We start from the raw sequence: 23,375 nt of genomic DNA on the forward strand, positions 1-23,375 counted from the left end.
AAATTCAATGATAGCAAAGTTTAGAAAGTAAAAAATTAAAAAATTCAGTTTACTGGTGGCTTATTAACCACCTACTAAAAAAAGCCAAACTGAGCAATGTCCTCTAAAGGGTGTGTTTCAGAAGTAAGACAACTCACTGGGAAGCAGTGGAAGAATTTTTTTAAAATGGAAATCTTAAAAGTTAAGAATACAGTCCCCTAGATTTATAAGAAGTTTATCAATATTTCCCCTTTACTCTACAATTCTGTACTGGCAGGGAAATGGGCATGGGGACCTAGTATGTCTTCTTCAGGAAATGTGTTAATGAAAACACCTTCCTCACAAATTTAATTTTAAACTTCTCATGAGCAGGGTAGAGAAAAGTTTGTATCAGTTTAAAGTTTCGGGATATGCAGGTTGAAATTACACTGGAAATGTGTATTTTTAAAATGTTGAGATAAATTGGCACTTTGAACTGGAAAACAAAGTAGCAATTTTAAATATTTCTGCAGGATGAAATCTACTCTTCCTAATGTTCTCAGGAAGGAAACAATTGTAGCAAGACCTAGCTGAAGTTTGTGGAGTCCTGCTCCAAATAAGTCAGCATATAACTATCCCTATGATCTGAAAGAGTTTCTCTTCCTGAGGGACACAATCTATGAAATAAATACAAGAACTCTAATCCCAAGAAGTAGAGAAATGACCAAAGGACTCCTGTGCTTACTTTTTCCCTTGGTTACTTCCATGCATTATATATTTTCCTATTGAATTTAATGGAGCTGATTGAGAGTAAACTGCAGACTGTTCATAGAAGCAATGGTGAGTGGCCCTTAAAGTTTTTATTTTAATTTGTTTGTTTGTTTGCTTTTTTAATATGAGCTTTTTTTTTGTCAATGTGGGACTTCAGTGGTTTTATCAGTGACTGATCAGATTGTGAGTGTATTCAGTCACAAAGGTACAACTTCTTTTACTTTCTAAAAACAGGGATAGGTTCCTCCTATAGTCTGGCAGAACTACATAACTATAGTCTACTGCTAGTGCTGCAAATTCCCTTCCATGTCCCTCACAGTTGGAGTCAAAATCTTCTTGGAGAATATTTACATTTGTCATACCCAATGAGAGACACTGAGTTTCCCTATTCTCCAAAATATGCTCTCAAGAAACAGTCAGTTTCCTCCACTTTGATGTTTGCCTGCAGAACAGATCCCCTTCAATGCAGACCACATTTTTTTAAAAGTTCTACAATTCAGACACATTTCCTTTTCTTCACTTTTTTCCCAAAATAAACTTTACTCAAATAGTATTCTGTGTGGTTGCAACATGTGGAGAAATTAAATGGACAAATGGACAGGGTAAAAATTTCCACTGATCTGTTTTCTTTTTCTTTAACTTTTAATTTGACAGTTTTCCAATAACCATGTAATTACTTGAATAAACAATTACTGAGTGAATAATAAATTGAGAAGGCAATAGAGAATGGAGTAAAAACCAAGAAAAATCTGCGGGAATACTAAAATCTGAATCAGAAAAGATGTTCAAGGTTCAATGGACCTATGACTAAGTCTAAATATAAATTAGGATTTGATTAGGAATTAAATTAGTTAGCTTTTTTCTACTGTTCACGTTTGTCAGGGGAAAAGGAAGATGTTTTTTACATACGATATATTGTGTATATTCTTCTGTATAGAAACAAGCAACAAGCTCCATGAAATCTGAAGCCTTTCTTCTCTAAATTGCCCAAGCCAATTGTGAAATGCTGCATATACGGGAAAGGCTTTCTTACTACCCCATTTTTATACCCTGAAGCATTAGATTTGAACACCTCCTGATCTAAATTCCACTGAAGTCAATATAAGTGTTTTCTCTGACTTTGGATTTTAGAGCAACCACATTTTGAAAAGCCTTAAACCACTTCTTTGCTTGCTGAAGTCATCGTAATAGGGAAGTGGTAACAACTGGTATCTCTGGAAAAGTTTCAGAATAAATATGCACTTGAATTAAACTGGAGGACCAAAGGAAAAAAAATAATAAATCAAAGTGCTACAGTAAACTTAGGGAGTTGCTCTACCCCTAAAAATGAATTAATGTAGAACCATACCCTGCACTTTTTTTTTTTTTCACCAAAAGTTAAGAGTTTGCTGGGTTTCCAAACACCTTTGCAGTCTGTCTTTTATTCTATATATATACATGTAACTGTAAAAGCTCAGGAACTTTATTATCGTTTCATAGAATATCAGAGCAGCTGACTAGAATACATAACAGGATCCAGTCTAGCAACATTCTACATTTTCTATTAACTGTCTTTTTACAGCATTCAAGGAAAAGCAAAGTTGAGAAATTTATCTGTAGCTGAGTCTTAATCCTTTGTGTGAGGAGAATTAAGACTGAAAGTCCATGTATTATTAATATAAAATTTAAGCATTGGATGCCAATAGAAAAACAAACAAACAAACAAAAAAAACCAGCAATTCATTTGTCATCCAGTTTTATGTGGCTTTAGCCAAAAGGTACAAGCCTGGGACAAAAAAAGATGTTTCTTGGGCTGCACAGTTTCAAGGAGAATGTAAGCAGCATTCAGTATTTGTAAAATGTTCTGAGATGATACATTCTTGACATTCTTGAATCTTGATGTTCTCTTACTTGCTTCAGATAGCACACTGTGCAACTAAAAGCCAGTGAGCCTCACCTACTTTTTCTAATGGTACTAGTATGCGGAGCTATGCAATGGATCCGTTTCTATTTGTATAAAAAAGCAATGAAATTAAGTTTCCTGAGTTTGTAGTGCATATAGAAACCAAAATAGCAATACTGTTTCATTTGAAGTATCATTTCAGACACCAAGCACTGTTCTGCAATTTTTCAGCACTCTTGTATCTCATCAAGCACCATTGCATTGTAGTGTCTAGTCAATGATTCCATTACATCTGTTACCAGCAAAAACTCAAATAATTATTATAAATTTGTAACACAAATAGTTCATTGGCATAAATTTATGTTAATAAATAAATAAAAAGACTGTTAGTAATAGTTTTCCCATCAAACAGCAAATGCTCTGATTAAACTGTATTTCAATACTATGCTAAATTCCAACTCCAACTGGTTGAGCACATTTTCTTTTCTGAATCTACCTTTGATAAGAAATACATTGCAAACTCATCAGTTTAGCTCCCTGTTAACAAAGAGACAGCAGCCGTCTGGATTATTCTAGATCCGCAGTGAAACTGCCACACTGCATGTGCTCAAACTGAAGCTGTGCAAGTTTGACAAGGGGCAGATGAATCCAGGAGTTATTGTGCAGGGGTTTAAGTCTATGCGGCAGCTGACGGTTGAAATAATCATCTATACATCGCTCTGAGCTAGCTGGGGAAAGGTTGAAGCTGTATATTTTCAACGTATCTGGCCTAATGGTTAATCTGTTGTCTTGTACAGGGGGTGCTGGGTGGAATCACAGCTAAAGCTGACAGTTTGGAGGAATTGCTGTGGGTATTTTCAGTTGCCTGATTCATAAAGTGGTAGGTAGCAAAGTCTAAACAGGCTTGTCATTGAAAGAGGGGCATCATGCTCACTGCCATTCCCATCAGAACAACTCTGGTAGCCAAAAGCTCAATCAACATATTGATTATTTGCATTCACTAATGCAAACCTGCAGCTTGTCTTTGGGTGCCATGTGAAAGCTCAGCTTTATGAAAGACATGTTGGATTGGAGAATGGTGATTGCTCCTTCAGAGGTCAGCTGGGAAGATGCTTAAGAGAAAGAGAACAGTTAAGCTGGGGGTAGAAATATTTTAATTTTTTTTTCAAAGGAAAAAAGCTTAACTGTTAAGAATGCTCTATACTTCTAGGGCTGGATCTGGCATATCTGCACAGTGATGTGCAGTGATGTTACTTACTACACAGATTAAGGGGGTGCAGTATGAATTAGACTGAAGCAAAAACGAAGTATCTGTAAGTGACAGCTCTGGCTGATGGCTGTCTATGAAGGAAAACACTGTGCTAGTGTCTGGCAAAAAACAGTGCTGAAAGCCTAGCAGCTGATAGAAATGGAGGAGGAAAGGAGCAGTGGATATCAGTGGCGGTTGTTTAGAATGTCTGGTTTTGGTCAGGATATTTTTTTCTCTTTTAAAACACATTTTCATCTTCCCTTCCAGGCAAATCATGCTGAAGCCAGTTTCAGCCATTTTGTTGAAAGCACTGTACTGGTATTCTGCCTTGTTACATTTAAATTAAAGCTCAGCCCAGTTTTAAGTTATGGCAAGTGTACGTTAACAAAGAATAAATAAGGATTGCCACAGGCATTAGATTAACTACATTGGTTGTTTTAAAAATGTTCATGGAGTTGCAGGTTGCATTTAAAATTGTATTCATTATAATAAATAAAATGTATAGAATTAGAAACGGTCATGATTCCCTAATGCAGTCTGTAGGCAAGTGTATATTCATTGAGCTTGACAGGGAGTTCTTGAGGGTGGAGGAAAGGAATAGGAATGTATGCAGCTTCAAAATACCTTTACAGAAATCCCAATAATATCTCAGTTTTTATAATAATAATTAAAAAATTATCTGTCTAATGTTGACAGGTTTCTTGGGCAAGTTCTGTACAGCATGTACCAAAAGCAGATATTGTTCAACTAGGGTGCAATTAGGGAATGCTACAGAAAACATGTAATGTATTACTCTTACTCTACTCTTATCCACTTCCTTATTGTCATTCTCAAAAAGCTGTTCAAAATTTGCTCTCAAAATGACCAGTAAATGTGTCTCTTCTTAGTTAACAATAATAGTGCCTTATGGATACATGGACAAGTGTCCTGAGTATTTCTAATGAACTTTGGAAGAATAAACAATGCAGGAAGCAGACTTGTCCTGTGACCAAGCTGATCTAACTATGAGTAGAAAATAGTTCTCTCTTAGTAGACTTGCTGGTGCTGAACTCATCACATACTTGGAAGAGAACTCTTGTGAATTTGGAGGTTGTGGTTTAACATTGCACCACAGTACAAAAAATTACCCCAGTCCAGACGCTTTGGTTCCCAAACCTAGAGACACAGTGGCAGTGTGCAAGGATATATTTAGTTCCATATAATTAACAGCAGTCTTTGTTTCCCAAATATGTTTTCTATGGAAATCCGCCTGTATAGTGGTGTAAGTACCCATTCAGACTTTTGAGAAATTATTAATGAAAAGAAACCGCTTTTGCTGAACAACAGGATGTTGTTAAGTGTTTTAGGTTCTGCACATCATGGTAAAAATCTGCAGAACTGATGGTGTTGGCCTCTGTTTCTCACCTAGTTGTACAATACTGCTTAATCTGAAAGCACGGTAATATCCTGTGTTCAAAACTGCACCTCTGTGCTTGCACATGTGAATCCTGACGTGCTTGTCTCTATGGCACAGTGTACATGTGTACCTTGACAAACTATTGAGACTCAAAACAACCTGTTTTACTCTTTTAGGGTAGCAAATGTGGAATGCTTCATGAAAAAAAAATAAAATTACAACCCTCTTGTCCCCATTGTTTAATGTTTTGCTTTTCCATGGTAGTACCACATCCACACTGTTGGAAATAAAGGGAAGTAGGATATGTTTTGAGAAGCTCAATCTGCCTTCATGCTGAACAAGAACATGTGATATTATTAATTATCATTCCAAACTCATGCTGTTAAGCCTTACTGAAAGACAGTGTATTTTAGTTCTCGCTCATGCTGTGCTACTGCAAGCATAAAATCTTGGGAGAGTTTGTTTATGTCTGCATGGAATATTCCGTAAGATATACACCAGTATGGAAGTCTAGTGCTTAATAGTCATGTCTGATATCGGAAACCATCACTTATTGAACTCCATAAGAGACTGTAAAGGGAGTATGATGTTTTAAAACAACTTGATTTGAGGGTGGATAAGCATTATTAACAGATTTTTATCTTCTTCTGTTGTATGTGCAGATACTTTGATCCAGTCATGTAGATTAATAAAGGTGATTTCCAATATTACTGACTGTAGTTTAAAAATAGAACATTTCAAAGTGCTCAAGAAAATGCTTGACCAGTGAGTTGTGTAGGGAGGTAGGTCTCTCTGGATATACACTATAATCTAAAAATTGTTTCACTAGAGGAATATCAAAGATAGAAGTACAAGATTTACTCTGAGGTAAGATGAAAATTTTTCAAGTAGTTTATCAATATGATACACAACATTTTCCTGGCAGATTTGCCAATCAGATTTACAGTATCCTCCAATGATTTAAAATCTGTGTGAACTCTGACAAACATGCATAATCATTACAGTTTAAATGTTACTCCTCTTAGCAAAGAGCAGAATAACATTGTGAGTTAGACTCAGTTCTGTTCTCACTGATTTTTCTGTCCGCCTTAGTCAGAGTAGCAGCAGGGATAGATACTTTGGCACCAAATGTTTGAACCTCATTAAAAAGTACATTCAAATTACTCTTGTAATTCGCATATAATTTTTTTTTTTTATTATTTTTTTGTGAGAAAGACAGATTTTGTGCTTGAACACAAGTGACAAATCTCTTTCCTGTTACCAGATAGTGTTTCTAGCTGAGAGTAAACTAGACAAAGATGCCAAAAAAACTTACCGACCTCCTCAAACAGTTTTGAACTACTGTGTACTTGGAGTTCTTTGAAACTTTAAGGCAATTGAAGCATATGGAAATGATACTTCAAGATTACCTGTCCATAAACTACTCCCTACCTAACCTCCTCACTTCATAATACAAAATAGAATAAAATATCTAAGTGGCTAAGTAATATTACTTCTTCTCCATAACATGGTCATTCAGAATGAAATAAGCGTTAGGTGAAGATCATTACTGCATATTTTCACTAGGAAAAAATATATTAAACAGGTGTGTTTTTTACAGAGGAGGCCTTTTGTTAGTTATATTAATATGGGTTTTTCTTTAATTACCTTGGACATAGTAAAAATGGAAGACTAAGAATCAAAATTTCAAGCTAAATCCATATTTAGGAAATTCATTTTATTAACTTTATTTCAGAATGAAATAAATTTATTTCAGAATCTTTATTTCAGTATGACCTCCTGAAATTTAGAGTATTTAGCACTTTTGAACACCCAACAACTTTTATGGAGATTGCTAAACATCAGTTTAATTCCATAAGTATTCTTGCACAATTTTGAAGGGTTTACCTTTTTCCTATTATTCATTATATATTTTAATAGCAGCAGAGTGTTCTATCTCTTGTCATTCTCAGTAGATTAAAAAGAATAAGCATCTTCCACAGCTGGTAAATCTCAGAACCTTTATCAACATGTAGGAAAAAAGTGTTGCCTCAGACACAGCCTAGGATGGGATTATTGCTTAACGGTTATAATATTGTGAAATAGTCCTTTTATAAGAATTATTTTCTGAAAAGCTACTTTTAGGAAAAAAAATAAGGCATAAACCTTTATTTCAGATGTAGAAACTGATAGTTTAAGCTTTTAAGTCTGTAATACCATGTGATATCAACATTGATTCATGCCTGTGGTTTGAAATATTTTTTAATACAAAGATGTTAATTTAAATTTTTTCTTATTATTTAGAAGTAAAGGATGGAGCTAGATCAAGTTACTCAAAATGTTCATATCAATTCAAGAATGCAACTACTAATGCATTGGTTGGTGTCAAGTCCACTGAAGGAATCCCGGAACCTGTTCCACTTGTTAATAACCGTAAAGGGAGCCTCTTCCTACCCAACAACCCCTCGCTGTCGCACCTTAACTTACTGAGTTCTGTTGAACAAGGAAAATCTACGTACTGTAGATTGCAAAGGGCACTCAGCTTGCCTGTAAAATACCACTACCACTCCCAAAAGCCTGGGATGAACCAAGATCTCCGTAGGTAGTCCTGTAGTAGGATGCATAAAGCAATACAGATTGGTTTGTGCATGGTTTTGCAGTCTGTTTTCAATGTGACTATGACATTACTAATGCTCTGTTAATTGCTTACAGATGTGAGTTTCTCCAGATGTGGTGATTAATCAGTTAATCAAGATAGCTAGTCAACTAATGTTTCTGGGTGATTTCTCCTTTGATTTTCATATGGTTTATTTCCTCTGAAGCATTTACATGTTAAGCAGAATGAGTTTACCAGGTACTGCAGTTCGTGTGGTGTTCAGTAACATAGATACTATTTCAAATTCCAGGTCTTTTTGAGGTCTAAAAACCAATGTCTGTAAATTGTTCTGCTAGTGACCTGGGAGAGGTAGTGAAGGAGGCAGATTTCTTTTAATTTATTTTTTTTTTTGTGGTAACAAATAACAACAAAAAAAAGTGTTTCTGAAAGACGTTCTCTTTATTTTACTTAAAAAGGGAAATGAGGATAAAAGTCAAGTAATATGTTGTTACAGATATTCAGCTCCACATTAAGGCTGTTAAAATTACCAGCACATCTTAAATCAGTTCATGGAACATTGTCACTGACATAATGAATCCTCTTTGCTCAAGAATAAGCAAACTTGTTAAAACATCAGTGTAACTTTAAATTAAACTCCAGCATAAACTGGAGCATCTGAAGCCTTATTAGACTTGCCTGACATTTTTCTAGCACTGAGTCTTCCTGAACTGCAAAACTGTTAGATTCTGTGCTTGTTAGAGAAGTGAGCACTGGGTTGATACAGCAGTACATTAAGTGTTATACTGAGGGATGTGCCAACAAGCTCTTGAATTTTATTAGAATTCAGAGGCAGAATTAAGTTGTGATTCTATAAAATTCTGTGTCTGATTCTTGAACTTATTTGCAATTTTCTTGAATGCTGGTAAAGAAAGACTGCTTAATATAACATGAGTGTATTTTAATACAAATCCTGTGGCATAAAGACATAAAAAAATACTAAAAATGAGGACAGTTTCACATCAACAAAAGCCTTAGGTTAAACATACAGCATCAGAGTTGAGTTGTCATATATCACAGCCCATTATTCAAATATGGTTGTCTTTCATAAGAACAAGCAAATTTAAGGCTCTTTTAAATTAGTGCAGACACAGGAACCATTAAACGAAAATTATATTTTATGGCTTTACTAAAATTTTTGCTAGATCTATTTCTTTAAATGTGCAAGAAACTGATGAGAGTATCTAAAGGATAATAATTAAATGTATTATATATCCTACTTACTTCTAAGAAGCCACTTGTGATTTAATGTTGCAACAGTTTTGGGAACCAAGCCATAGGTAATGGTGTCAATTATATACCATTCACATGTTTCAACTTATAGGATTCCCTTCCCCCCATTCTTATGGAGTTGCATTTCTAAACTCCAGATGCCCTGTAAAGTCTGCACACAGATTTCATTTTAAAATTATCTTGTTTGAATGTGATATGATGAAGATAGATCACTTTTTGTTGCTGCAATGAGGACAAATGGCTTCCTTGGTTGGGCAAGGCATTGCTTTAGCAACAAATGGAGGTCCCTCAGAAGGCTTTGCTAATATGTATTAACTAGTGAGCCACATTAACCTTGGGCTTTCCAGGCTATTAGGGATAGTAACATAGTTTGAATATGACAAGTACGTATCAAAAGAGGGAGTTTATTTATTGTACTATACCACACATAGCTGCAGACTCTTAGAAATCTAGTTCCAGAAATGGTTATTCTGGATGATTACTAAGAAGACTTAGGTTTTTAATTGGATGGTGGAGTAGCATCACCTGGTAGCACTGGAGAATGCACATGTTGGACCATCGAATACAGAAGATCCTTTTTGCACTAACTTTCAGTATTTGGAAGTATCACACAAGAGTCCTATTAGCTAGCTGAAAATTTGGAAAAGTATTATTTTTTTTAATAATGTTTTCTATTGTTCATAGAGATATTTCTGACTATAATAAGATCTAAAGCTAACTTGTGTTAATATTTTGCACATGATCCTGATGGCTATGTCTCTTCCTTAAATTGTTACAATAGTAGAACAATACACTTTACTTATGGTGCAGTACTGAATCTTTTGACAAACATTCTGTAATCCCATGGTAATAGATTAAGTTAGAGTGAAATGTAGGTGTTGTTTTTTTTTCTACCAACAGGGTAAAACATTTCAGTTTTAGCTGGTTTCTGGAAGGAGCATTTGGCATGGTTCCCATTCCTTTGATCTTCTAAGTGGTTTATTCATCAGATAGAAACTGAATTTACATCCTATAAAGAACAAGAGAGCACAATGTGTATCTTGAAAGCAACCTATTGTCTGTGTGGAATAGCATGCAAATAACTTTTTGATAGACAATCTTAAAATAAGACCAGACCATTTCCAAGAGAGTGATTTGCAGAGGGTGTTATGAAATGCACAAATACTTGTACTCTTTTATAATCAGAAAGTTAGCACTACCAAAATAATTCTGTGCATATTCACTTCATGTTACAAATAGCTAAATACTGAAGTGAGAGAGTTTAATCTGAACAGACTGTCACAGAAAGAAAATTTCAGCTTGTATATTTTTGAGAATTTTCTGTGAGCTCATTTGTTTCAGCCAAAGAATGATACTTGACTAATCAAAATAATCTATAGGACTCTGACTTGGGGGAAAAAAAAAAAAAAAGTAAAATGAGAAGGAAATGGCTTTGTCTTTGGAGATGCTGAGTGAGAAAAAAAAGGAAGTTAAGTTAGTGTAATAAATATTTATTAGGCAGTCATCACTCTGATCTAGGTATTATGTTTTACACAGCTCTCTAGGGCATTTATTTTGGAGTTGTTTGTTTGTTTGTCTTTTGCAATGCTTTCTTTTAGTTCCTTTCATACGTTAGGTGATGCCAGGTCATTTAAAAAGGCAGCACATCTGTCTTTTCAGGGCCCAGTCCTTCGGTCTTGACCAAGGCAAGATGAAGTTACATAGCAGACTTAGGCAAACAGACATAACAAACTAGATTGCAGTCTGTAGTAAAATAGTGTCCGAAGAGGATTATAGCAGAAGGATATTACTTAATTTCTTCACAGATAAGTCTAGGGCAGGTGACATATATCCAGGTTTTGTCATTGTTTATACCTAGTTTGTTGCAAATAAATATTTTGTTCCAGCCTCTGCTTGTGCAATGCTAGTGTATATTAAGCTCTTTTAATATAGCTTCTGCTACTACTACGTATATCTTTCCTTTTAGCTTTAAAGTCACAGCTTCCTTGGTATCAGTTACATTATCTTCCAGTTCATTTTTCAGTTAACAATAGGATGGAAAAATAAGTGTATTTTTCTTTATATTAGAACAACTCAGCATTAGCATGAATTTGAGAAAGCAGGCATAAGATAATTCCCCTTGATAGTACGTGTAAACCTTATGCACAGATTATCAAGTGCAGTAACAGTCTTGAAACAGTAGTGATGATGGTTAATTCTTATAGATGAGTTGTTAAGAATCACAGAATCACACGTATTGTGACACAGATTATCTAAGAGTAGTTTATGATTGGCAAAACATTAAGTGGTTTTACATCTGGAAATGGATCTGTCATTGAAAATGCACATCATCCTCATTAAAAGATTGCATAACACATGCATCCTCTGTTATACAGGTATTGTCTCCCTGCTTCCATTCAACCTCATTCTGTTCACTCCTGTTAAAAATCCCTTTTGTGAGAAGGGTAGGGTGATGAGGTCTGACTTTTGGTGGAGATCTGTGCACAATGGCAGGCTGCGTTCACATTCCCAACTTAACTGAATCATTGAACATCAAGGCATTGAATATTTTACATCTCTTCATGAAGACTCTGTTGTTTGGCATGTGAGGAGCAAGAACCAACTGGTGACTAGTTCATTAGCAAAATCAGGCTGGCAGCTGTTCTGTTGGTATTGCAAATAGTACTTCATCTTTCTGGGAATACAGCAAAGCACTAATTCTACTTTTCTGTAGCACAGATTAACTGAAAATAACTGTAAGAATAACCCAAATGCAGTTCCCCTCGCTTTGTTTTGAAGTATGAAACCAATTTGAACATCTCTGTTCAAAACCCTGGTATTCTTCCCTGCTTCAAACCAATCTCTTTGACTAACATGGATTTGATTTTTATCACTGTTGGGCCTATGTTAGTAATGAAGTATCAGTGCGTGAATGGACATAGAGTGTGTGTTCTTTGCTACTTCACTTGTATTTCATATAGCACTTAGAGCAGTACTTAATCTCATGAGTTCCTTATATTTCCAGTTGAAGATGAGCAGCCGTCAACACTATCACCCAAAAAAAAGCAGCGAAATGGAGGCATGCGAAATTCACCCAACTCCTCACCCAAACTGATGAGGTAAGACTGTAAGAAACTCATATCTTCATCTTCTTTCTTTCTTCTTTCCTCTTCTCCTCCCCCCACATCAAAAATAAGGGGAAAGGATGGGAAAAAAAAGGATTGTGAGATGGTTTCTGAAAGGCTGAAGTATTTATTCTGTCAGCTTGTCAGCAGTTAATGATAGAGCTGAAAAAAAATTCTGTCATGAAAAACAGTTTGAAATGCTGTTTGAAAAATACATAGGCTTTAAAGTCTTAGCTGTCACCCTGTCCTGTCCGTGTGTAGTTCTTAAACAGCGGTGGCACTAATGATAGCACTAACCAATCAGAGGAACTCATGTGGTTAGTTTGCCTCAGGCAATTCTCTTTTTGTTGGATTCCCTCTGAGTACTGTTTTCAGTACTTAAGGCCATATGTGAGATGTATCATCACAATCAAAAATGAACCTGAATATTACCTTCCTTTTATCCTGTCGATTGAAATCAAATTTCTGTTAATTGATTTAGACTGATAAAAAAAGTCTAATAATCTATGTATTTGCCAAAGCAGAGTTCAAAACTAATGCAGTTTTACTCAGGCTAAAAGCACATTAATTATGAAATACAGGGATTTTTAAGAGGATAGTATATACTCTAAAAGTGGGTGATGAAAACATTATCTTGTTTGTGATATTTTTCGCTGTTGCTGTGTGTACATTATTTTACATGGGTATGCCTTTATATAACTATGTAGTTTCCTTCCATAGGACAATTTACCTCTAAGAGATTTGTTAAAACTGGAACTGCAACAAGAAATTGGAATTTATTAAAATAATATGGCATTTGTATTCTGTCTCACTATGCTTCACCTTTTGCCTGCTCCAGTCAGTCAGAACAGGATCAGATAGCAGATGTGAAGTTTTCTACGAGGAGGCTGTTCCTGCTGTTGTTTCACATACCTAAAGCAGGCAGACTAGAACCTCAGTCCATAATTGTATCGAGAACTCATCACTGTAGCAGAGACTTTCCACTGCATATATTTATACACAAAGAAAAATGTAAACTTATTTACATATATAAACAGATGCATTCATGCACTTTTAAATTTGCTCTACAGTCACAGAGGCTAAGTGAAAAAAAAAAAAAAAGTATTTCTTTCCATATATATATTTTATATACAGAAAATAATTCATTACTTATATTGTTGACAATTACTTTTCTTCCTTTAATGATTCTGAATACAGCTAGGTAATGTTCATCTTTGTATTTCAGTCAGTAGACTTGAATTGTCTTTGGCCAGTTAGAAAAGCACCCATACTTGTTTGTTGTTACTGCGTTATAGGGCATAGTCAAGGACAAAACTTCTACAAGTCATCTTCATCTCTGTTTAGAGTACAAAACCCAAAGTGAGATTGATTCACAGAGGAAAATGCACCCAGCTGTGGCTTTTTTTTTTTTCTATTGACCATCTATTTCTGTTAAATGTATCATTATAAGTTCTCTGCCTTCCTGTTAGCTCAGCCTTGCCCATATGACACTGATTTACATGCTTGTTTACAGTTTATGAGGAAGAATAAAATGAACATACTGGCAAGCTTCTCATTTTTATGGTGCCAGTTGTCATGCTAGCATCATTTTCAATTTACTTACCTTTGGACAGTCTTCTTATCTGGTGCTAATAGTTTTAACCACGTGAAGATTTAAACATGTGGGACATTCCCCTCCCTCACCAATCCTGATTTTGGAGAAGTAGAAATAAAAGGAAAGAGAGGAGGAGAGAGAGAAAGAGCTGAAACATTCGGAGCTGAGCACTCTGTCCCTGTTTGCTATGTAAAGTATGCCTCTTTTCTTTGATCTTCAGTAATAATAATTCTGGGGAGTTATACTGTTTTCATATGCTTCAAAGCTGTGTCAAAGTTTTGCTGCTTAAGGGTACTTCTTTATTCTATTGGCTCTTGGGTACTGAGATGACAGGTCCTCTGTACTAGGTGCAGGCTTTTTCAAGTCATTGCCTTCAGCAAAACATCAAATTACCAAATACAGGGTAACATACTTCTACACAAATGCCTTTCCTGTAGATATATTATACCATATATATTAAATACTTTAGTGTTACACGGTGCATTTTATGTGCAATAGAAAGTGATGGTTTGAGGTAGCCTTAGGGGTACTTTTTTCCACAAGCAGAAAAAGCTAGTGTATACCATATCAAGTATGGTTTTTACAGGACTTTCTGCCCGAAGGCCTTTGTAAATAAGTAATGATCAACAGATTGGCTGTGGGTTTTTGAAAAGCATGCCTGTGTCAGTTTGCATGATGGGGGAAGATTTTCAAAGTGGAGCCTGCTTTCATTGCCTGCTGAAGAGGGACTGAGGGAGAGTAGTCGTCCTGAGCCTGAGCTGTCTTCTCAGTAGCGCATCAGAATTGCTAAACACAGGTCGAGCACTGAGTGGAGAAATTGTCACGCTTCCAAAGCCAGACATTGTTTTCTTCCTCTTCTGCCTTACTGCTGAATCTATTCACCAGCCCTGTGTTGGCACCCTCAGTTCTCCGAAAACCCAACCATTTCTTTTTCTTGCACTTTATCTGTACTGACTTGACTTTGGTTCAGGGTGCTACCTAAGAGAAAGTGGATTGAATCAGAAGAGAACTCCATTCAGTTTTATGTGTAATGGCCAAATGCTTTTCTCCTTTCCTATAAACAAAGATGGGCTGTAATATCTGCTATTTTGTATCCTTATAAATTAACAAAAGTTAGATACTTTCTTTCCTGCCCAGAAATCTTTAGTGTGTGTCAGCTAAAAGTACAGAAGAGGTAAATCAGCTAAAGCCCTCTCGTGTCTGTAGCTGATATTTATCTTTGCATTATTTTTCCTAAATTTACTTTAAAAGCTCCTTTTCAAAGCTAGCTTCCCCCTTGCCCCTCCCACACAAAGGGCTGGCTACTTTGCATACTTTTTCTTAGCTATGGTCCTGGATCTAGAGGAGGCTGGCAGAACAAGAAGTCTGGAGCATGCAAAGGAGGAATATGTGAAAAGTTAATTTGTAAATTGCAATCACAGTTATGACTTTAGAATCACTTTCTGAGCAGCCCACAGTTAAGATAATGTTGAAAATGCTGCATAGATCTTATATTTCCACAGTGGCTGGGGTAAATCAGAGAAGAGGGTATTGTGCCATAAGATAAAACTTTATGACTTTTGCTGTCACTGGAGTAGAACAGGGGACAGAAGCTATGTCACAGAGACATGATGTCCCTGGGACATGATGAGGTTTGACAGGTACTTATTCAGACCTGGTCAGAGAGTGGGAATTTATGAGATTTACTCACACATAAGTAGGAAGCTGTATTACCAATTATGACCTAGATAGAGAAATTGAAGATACCTTTTCAATGTAATCTTTTTTATGTTATTCTCTCCAAATGCCAATAAATTACTAACTGAAATAAATAGATCATAGGCATAGAAATGTTCTGAGTATACATCACAGATGGTCTAGATTCACATTTGGAAACTCATTGTTCTGACTGAGTTTGCATTGCATCAAATGACATGAGCAGAATCATACTGATGCAATATTGGAAGAATCTAATCAATCAGAAACAAATCCTTGAAATGGCAACTGTAGCTACAAATGCAAATTAACTAGAAAAATATTCAGCCACTCTGCATTGTCATAGTTACTTTCTATTTGCTTTACATCAATGGAAGTCTGTCCCGTTAAACACACAAGAACATGGGTATTATTTTAAATTAACGTACACACCAAGAGGAAAAACAGATACTTGTCCTGTGGAGATGTGAACACAAGGACATCCTAGTACAATAAAAAGTACAATAAAATTAAAATAGGCAGTGGAAGGAAAGGAAGGAAAAAGGAAGGAAAGCTTTGAGTAGCAGATTAATCACATATCATGTCTCCTTCATGAGATGGAGAAGAAAGTAGAGCCATTTGATGCTTCTGGTGTCATGCAGTGATATCAAGTAATCTGTTCATCATCTCACAGTCACAGATTTTGATGCATGTTATTGATGAACAGCCACATTAAATATGAGATGGCTATGTTGCCCCAATATCAAATAGCAAAGCTAGTTTGTTTGTTTTTAAGAATGTGTCAATTTGGATTCCAGAATGACCAGTAAAATGTGAAAAGTCCTGGATAGGAATCAAAAAAGCCACTTAAAAGGATTGTTGCTGGGGCTCAAGTCCACACTTTAATGCTTTGGTAGCTGCTCCTGCATGAGTGGAATACACTGACTTGAAGGAAATGTCAGGCCAGCTGAGTCAAACTACCTCTTAATGCAAGAACAAATAGCATATGACAGGGCCCAAGGGGCCTTAAGAGCAAACAAATAGTTTGTCCCTGTCCACTCTGAATTTAGTGGTGTAGCTGACATAGGCCTCTAGACAAGTAGCATACTCAGCAAAGGGTCGTTATCATTAGTGTCCCTGATCACAGAAGAATCAGAGGCATCAGAGGACGCTGAGATTCAGTGTGTTGCCGAAGAGAATTTCATAAGCTTGAGGTTTTTTCTTGAGCAAGGATCTAAAATAATTCCCAACTAAACCATAAAACTTGCTCAGAGACTGTCAGGACTCAGTTAAGTGGCACAGAAAAAAAGTGTGCTTTTTGGCATACGTTTCTGGAGACCTAATGCAATTATTTATCTGAAGTTGAGGGGGAAACCTCCTGTCTTTTTTTCCTGAAGTTGGATATAATAGTCTACGTATATGAGCAATGGTTGGGCACAATTATCTCCTCACCAGTCCACCCAGCTACATACACTCAAATGTACACACACTTTTCTGCTGATGCCCCTCAGGATGAATTTGTATTGCCCCTGCCATTGTAGTGTTGCCCCTCTATGAGCTAAAACTGAGCTTTCTGATAGGAACCAAAAAAAAAGTGATAGGCTGTTTATAGAGGAACAAGTTCACTACAACCAACATGAGCAGCAGGAGTAGCTGAGTACTCACTGTTATTTTAAACCTGTTTTTAACAGGTATTGAATGACAAGGGAGTACAATATGTTAGCCTTCTGACTGTTGTTACAATTAGTAGTTTTTAATAAACGTTGGGGTACCAGATCTACTCAGATCAAGACAATGGAAAGAAAAAATTCTTTAGCTTTAAGCTGGGTTTAAATAAAATAATGTATTCTTGTAAACTTTGACTTGCAAACGTGGCAATTTTTATCATAAGATATAGGGGCTACACACTTTTTTTAAGTGGCAAAAAAAATATAAAAAATTCCTGTATTTTATAATGCCACTTAACTGTGGGTTTATTTTTTCACAAATGAGGAATTATTTTTTCAGGTACATTCCCCTTCCCCTTGAAGACTGCTAGTTCTGCAGCCTGAGTAGATATAAATGAGAAATATTAAAACCAGAAGATACACTGGCTGTGTGCCTTGTCCCCTCTCATTAAATTGCTCATATAAAAGTCTAAAAGTTAACAATTTTGTTACTTTTCTATGTGAGAGTATTCATGCTTCAGAAGCATATTGTGAGCATGTTCTGAGGTATCCAGATACTTTGATAAGCAACAGTCTTACAGTAAACAGCTCCATATCAGTGTCTTTAGCAGTCTAGATAAATTAAAGGGAACTCTTCTGTAAGGCTTCTGAAGATTAAAAAAAACAACTTCAGTGACATCTGGCTAGAGAGAGAGGGAAAGAAGGATAATTTTTTAGTAATCTTAGTACTGTAATTCAGCCCATAAGCTTGCACCGGACATTGGGTACAAACCACTGTAATAGATGAATTCTTATTTGTAGATTTAGGGGAAAAGTCAGACAGTGTGAGATTGTGGCCAACATTAGGATAGCTTCTGAATATATATGATGATATATAACAGTAAATTGCAGGTTTCCTTTCTCTTGTTGCAGTGGGTTTTCTTCTCTAAAGCCCTGTGCACCTGGGCATTGAATCCTTACAGATATCATTGCTGATTAACCTGTTAAAGGAAAGATTAGTAAGAGACTGTCATTAGCGTAACACACACAGGCAACAAATTCTCATTACAACTTAATGCCATCCACACAGACTGTAGAAGGTCACAGGGAATGGCTAATGGTAGCCGACAAATGTTGGGTGTATTAGTCACAAAACATTTGCTGAATTCCATCAGAATGTCGTGACAACCTTCACAGCTAGTCCCAGTGAGCTGCTGGAGTCAGTGGAGTTTGCCTGTGACAAGCCGTCACTCTGTCTTGGTTGAGCTTTATAGCACTAGTCAAAGCAGTCAGAAAAGATTGAAGTGACAGAGGCCCACTGAGTAAATAGTGAAACATGCAGCACATCATGAAATATTCAGTCAGGGTGTAAAAGCTCTAAATGCTTTTTCAGTTATTAGCACCTGCACTTGCTGCATACATCTAACACTAACAGCATGTTAATTGCCACAATTTGTTAGGGTAGTTGTAGGAGAAATTTCAAAGGCATGAGACATTCTCTGCTGTGTCTTCAGTTTCTATCTTACCTTCAGCAAACCTACTGCTTCACCCTAAAGTTAAGTATGTGTGTACATACACTCACAAACACACATTCACATCCATGAACAAATTCAGCTAAGAGAACAAAAACCTCCTGGCTTGCACACAAGGTGAGTTGCGAGACCATAAATCTTGAGCAGGAGACTGCTAAGCATCTTTTTGTGGGCAAAAGCCACATGTATTATATCTACCTAAGAAAGGCATAATTATAGATTTCAACAAGTACAGGTTGAAGAGGAGTTCTGATGTTCCAGGGGTGTTTTGCCATTGATTTTGTAAAAGGAGAATTTTATTGTAGGGCAGAATAAAAAGTAGCCATGAAATTGCTTTACTGATTTGCAGAGACTAACAGATTACAGTTTATTTTCAAACAATACCAGAATGCCTACAGGTTATATAGTATTCTTTTTCCCAGTTCTCTACATATGGAGGAGTTGGACTGCAGATTGATGAGGATATGTTGCTCTAATGGTCAATTGCATATGAGTGATAGCAGGAGAGTTAAGACAAAGGTGACAGAATGCAAGGCTATGCTAAACAATAGTCATTTAATGGGTCAGCCATTTGATCCTGTGTGTTTTTTTTCAGTTCTGTCAATCCCCAGTCATTACTCACATGTTACAGGCTCAAAAACACCAAGTAAATAAGTTTGCCATAGTTATAAATATGCTGTGGTCTTTAAAATGTAATGTTGACTTTCTCACAATGGGTTGCTGGAAGTGGAATTTTATGGTTTTGCTTTAGGCTGTTATCTTCCAGGCAGGCTTTTTGAGTTGCTGCTGTGCTTGGCATTTAGGGTGGTTTCCAAGTCTAATTGATCAGAAGTGGCATCATATTCTCTTCAGAACCTTGAAAATACAGTATTTTGCTCTTAATTTTAAGTTGTGTGTATGTAATATCTGCCATAAGACCGAGAAAAACTATTTTTTAATTGGGGTTATGAATGAGGGAAATGTATTTTTTTGCTCCTTTTCTATATGCTATGCATATGTCTACACACACACATATATATACACACCTGTCTTTTCCTAGCTCACCTGACCAAATGCTTTGAAAGGATGAAAGCCAACATCTCAGTTAAATCAAACACTATGGATTTTAATCAGTAAAAGGTGCTTTTGTCCTATAAATTGAATTTCTTAAGCAGATGAATTTACTCCTCTGGAGAACATAATAGCTGCAGCACTAATACAAACATTCCCACAGTAACCTGCCAGTGTGATTCAAGCATAGCTTGGCAGGGCCATCTTCAAGGCTGAGGGGGCAGAGAGGCTCTAGAAACATTCAGTCCATGATTTGGCTGTAAGGACAACAACTGTAATGTTTTGTGTAATATGAATTTTAATGGGAAGATGGTGTCCAGACCCCTTAGGCAGATTTGACAGCCTTGGCCTCTGTATATCTCAATTAATTAATTTTTAGTATTTGCAAAACAGGTTTAGATCACCAGATTAATGAGAATGCCTATGTCTGTAGTATTAGTACTATTTTATTACTGTATTACTTCATAAAATGGCCATGTTTGTTTGTTTTTTTTAGAAAAAGGAAGTCCAAAGATCTGTTTAGCTTTTAAGTACATAAACCAGCATATCTTCTAACATCCGAAGACAAAGGTGGACCTTAGTAAACAATTTTCAACCTATGTAGACATCTTTAGTGATTGCTTTACAGAGAATGAAAAATCATCTGTTAAAGAGAGATTAAAATAATAGTTTAGCCCGGTTACATTTAATAAACCCACTTACATGTAATAACCCACAGATTCTGAAATACAAAGCATGGCTAGTCTTATCATGGTTTTCTTCTCAGGAAATAATCCATAGAATAAAAATAGTACAATATTATCTGTTAGCATACTTTCTTGTTTTATAACTCATCCCTCTTGCTTCTTTTAGGGCTTCCACTTGTACTCCAAGCAGTGAAACAGAGGATGCAGGCAATTTATCATATTGCAAATAAGTGCATGTATAGATTTAAAAAATCATAATTAAAATAGTATTTGTTTACCTAAAACATCAGTAGGGAGTTACATCTGATTATTCAAGTTCTTCACCCCTGCCATAGCACACTTCTGTTTAAACCTAAGATAACTAGAAAATACAGTATTGAGGTAAAATTCTAATAAATCTTTGGTACAAGCTACTTTGATTATAGTAACAAGGCACCTTACCCAAGAGAGAACTACACTAGGCTTTAAGCACTCACACACTAAAAATTGCCTTAGACTTCAAGGTAGTTGACCGTAATTTGATGTCAGATATCTGTTATCACCTGTTTTGTTGTAAGATTGCATTCAGTTTGTATGATTTCTGTGACTGGAACTAGAGTTTTGTTAAATACTAATTTGCATGAAAGCTTCAGATTATCTATTTAGTTTTACATTTCAGACCAGAAAAAAAATGCTAATTAGAATATTAGAATGTGGCATTTTTTTTACAAATTGATTCATTATAGTTTCTATGACGAAGGGACAGAGAAAAGGAAAATTCCTTCCTATATTAAACTAATTTCTGAAAGAAAAAGGAGGCAATTTGATCAGTGAACTTGGCTTTTGTTTCAGTGCTGTGCTTTGAAAGACTTCTTAAGAAATGTCTTCTGAAAGTTTAGGGGAAAAAAAACCAAACTCTTAAGAAAGTTTAGGAGGAAAAAGCCCCACAAAACAGAAAGAAAGAAAAAAACTTTTCTCAGTGGAAGCTCATGAAGATTCCTAACCGTTTGCAAGCTTTTTATTTCAAAACACCTAGCTAAAATATTTAATCAGAAAAAATAGGTAGGACAGTGTACCGCAAAATGTTGTCTGAACATTAGGACAACTTTCAAATGGAATTGTATCCATGCTTGCAGACCTTACTGTACCACGTGCAACTGTGAGCAGCAAGGAATGCCCTGCAGACAGCATCACAGTTAGCTCTCAGCCAAAACTACCATGGCTACAAGTCACTGATGAATGGAGTAACAAACTGCAAAGTCTAGATATTTTTCTAGAAATTAAAAAAAAAATAACACCAAAATAAAAAAACACAAAGAAGACCCACAACAAAACTCTTTAGTACAAATTTTGCACCAAGAAGTCACTCTACTTCCCAGAAAAGAGGGAGCACACTTATGTAAGGCCTTTCATTACCAAACCTGGAGTATGGTCAGAGGCTTCAGGTAGTTCCCTAGAGACTCCTCTTCTGCCAGTGGGTTGATAGTAAATGCACTGAACAGTGTATCTGCTGAGGGAATGTAAAAAACTTTGAAAACATAGTGTTTCTTTTTCCAGATGTGCCTGATTACACTCTTGCTATGTGGAGCATGGCTTTTTCTTAAGCATCAAAAGATTCTGGTTTAAATGGAACATTGTATTAGTAGTTTCTCTAATTCTTTTAAGCCACTTTCAAGGGAGATGACCATGCTTGAGTGAAATGAATGAGAATTTTCCACTGATTTCAATGGCTATATAATCAGTGGCTATACAACTCCACAGATTAATCACCCTGATGGTATAGAGGTTGGACTTTTCTTATGCATGCAAGCATAACTGTTTTAAGCATGACAACTTATCATAATATATAAGGGTAAATCAACCTATATAATGAAGATTGTTCCAAGTCTACTTTAATGGACAATGCAGAAGAGGGGTTCTTACCACAGCCTGCTGGATCACATGCTTTAAAAGCAGGAAACTTTCCAGTTTTGAGAGTTCAGCCAATATGGGCACTGCTTTAGGCTTCAAAAAGCAATTTCTTCAAAATTTGGCTACCTGTCTCAGATTACTTAGCATATTCCTACATTGCAAATATTTTCTTCTTTGAAATATTACAATTCTGTATCAGGATAGTTCAAGAATTCGTGACAAAAACCTTAAGACAAGACTGTAATTTTGCCAGACAAAGAAAGCTCTGTTCCCTTCATGAATTTAAGATTTTATGGTCAGTTTACCCTGTGCCTTATAAACACAGTCCTCCTAGTGCTGTTCTATAATGTGATCAATTAGAGTGTCCTCACTGGCATCTGAGAGTGCTGGAATTATTTACAACTTACCTTAATGCTTGAGTTTAGCATAAAACTTCTTGAAGAACTGTATGTGCCTGTGCTTAGATGTAACTGTATTGTTAGAGAGCACATTTATAACAATGTCTTTTATTTGCTTCTCCTTTGAGAAACCTTGTACTTTAAAATCTCACTGCAAAAAAAAACACTTAGAAGGTTATCACAGGTAGAGTTGTCAGAAAAAATGGACATTGTTGTTTGGTATTAAAATCATGTATTCCAGATGTGGGCATTTGTTCATCAGTCTGCTCTAAAATGACATACTGTTGAATCTTTAAAGGGCTTCAGTTTGGGAAAGCAAAACACGATTGGGCAAATTGCTAAAATATTTAAAGTGCAGCCTGTTAAAGCTTTTACTGCGAAGAGCATCACGTCAGAAATTGTATGTGGTAAAAGCAAGTAATTGGCTTTCCATACTTATGCCAGTCAGTCAGCATGGGGCTCTCTTCCTATCCCTTCTACTTCATTGCAGATCCTAATAGCAACTCCGATATTTATTTTGGGGAGGGAAAGGACTGGAATGAAAAAAAAAAACACCAAAACAACCCACACTTTTATGGATGTGATGGTGCCAGAAATCCCTGTTTAAAATTATTTCATTATTGATGTAGAAAGAGTATAGGAAAATCTACAAAACCCCAAATTTTAAAATTACCTTTTTT

At 36.0% G+C, this 23,375-nt stretch overlaps 1 protein-coding gene across 18 annotated transcripts in view; it reads left to right on the forward strand.

The window, feature by feature from the left end:
- The window catches only part of KCNMA1 (potassium large conductance calcium-activated channel, subfamily M, alpha member 1), a 447,141-nt gene that overhangs the window by 371,426 nt on the left and 52,340 nt on the right, over positions 1-23,375 (forward strand). For all 18 annotated transcript variants that reach the window (XM_010000727.1, XM_010000731.1, XM_010000726.1 and 15 more), the window contains one exon: positions 12,126-12,219. In XM_010000727.1, coding sequence (XP_009999029.1) covers positions 12,126-12,219 — 94 coding nt within the window. The remainder of the gene's footprint in view (positions 1-12,125; positions 12,220-23,375) is intronic.

The sequence above is a fragment of the Chaetura pelagica genome, unplaced genomic scaffold, assembly GCF_000747805.2.
Source record: "Chaetura pelagica isolate M959 unplaced genomic scaffold, ChaPel_1.0 scaffold166, whole genome shotgun sequence".
Taxonomy (NCBI): domain Eukaryota; kingdom Metazoa; phylum Chordata; class Aves; order Apodiformes; family Apodidae; genus Chaetura; species Chaetura pelagica.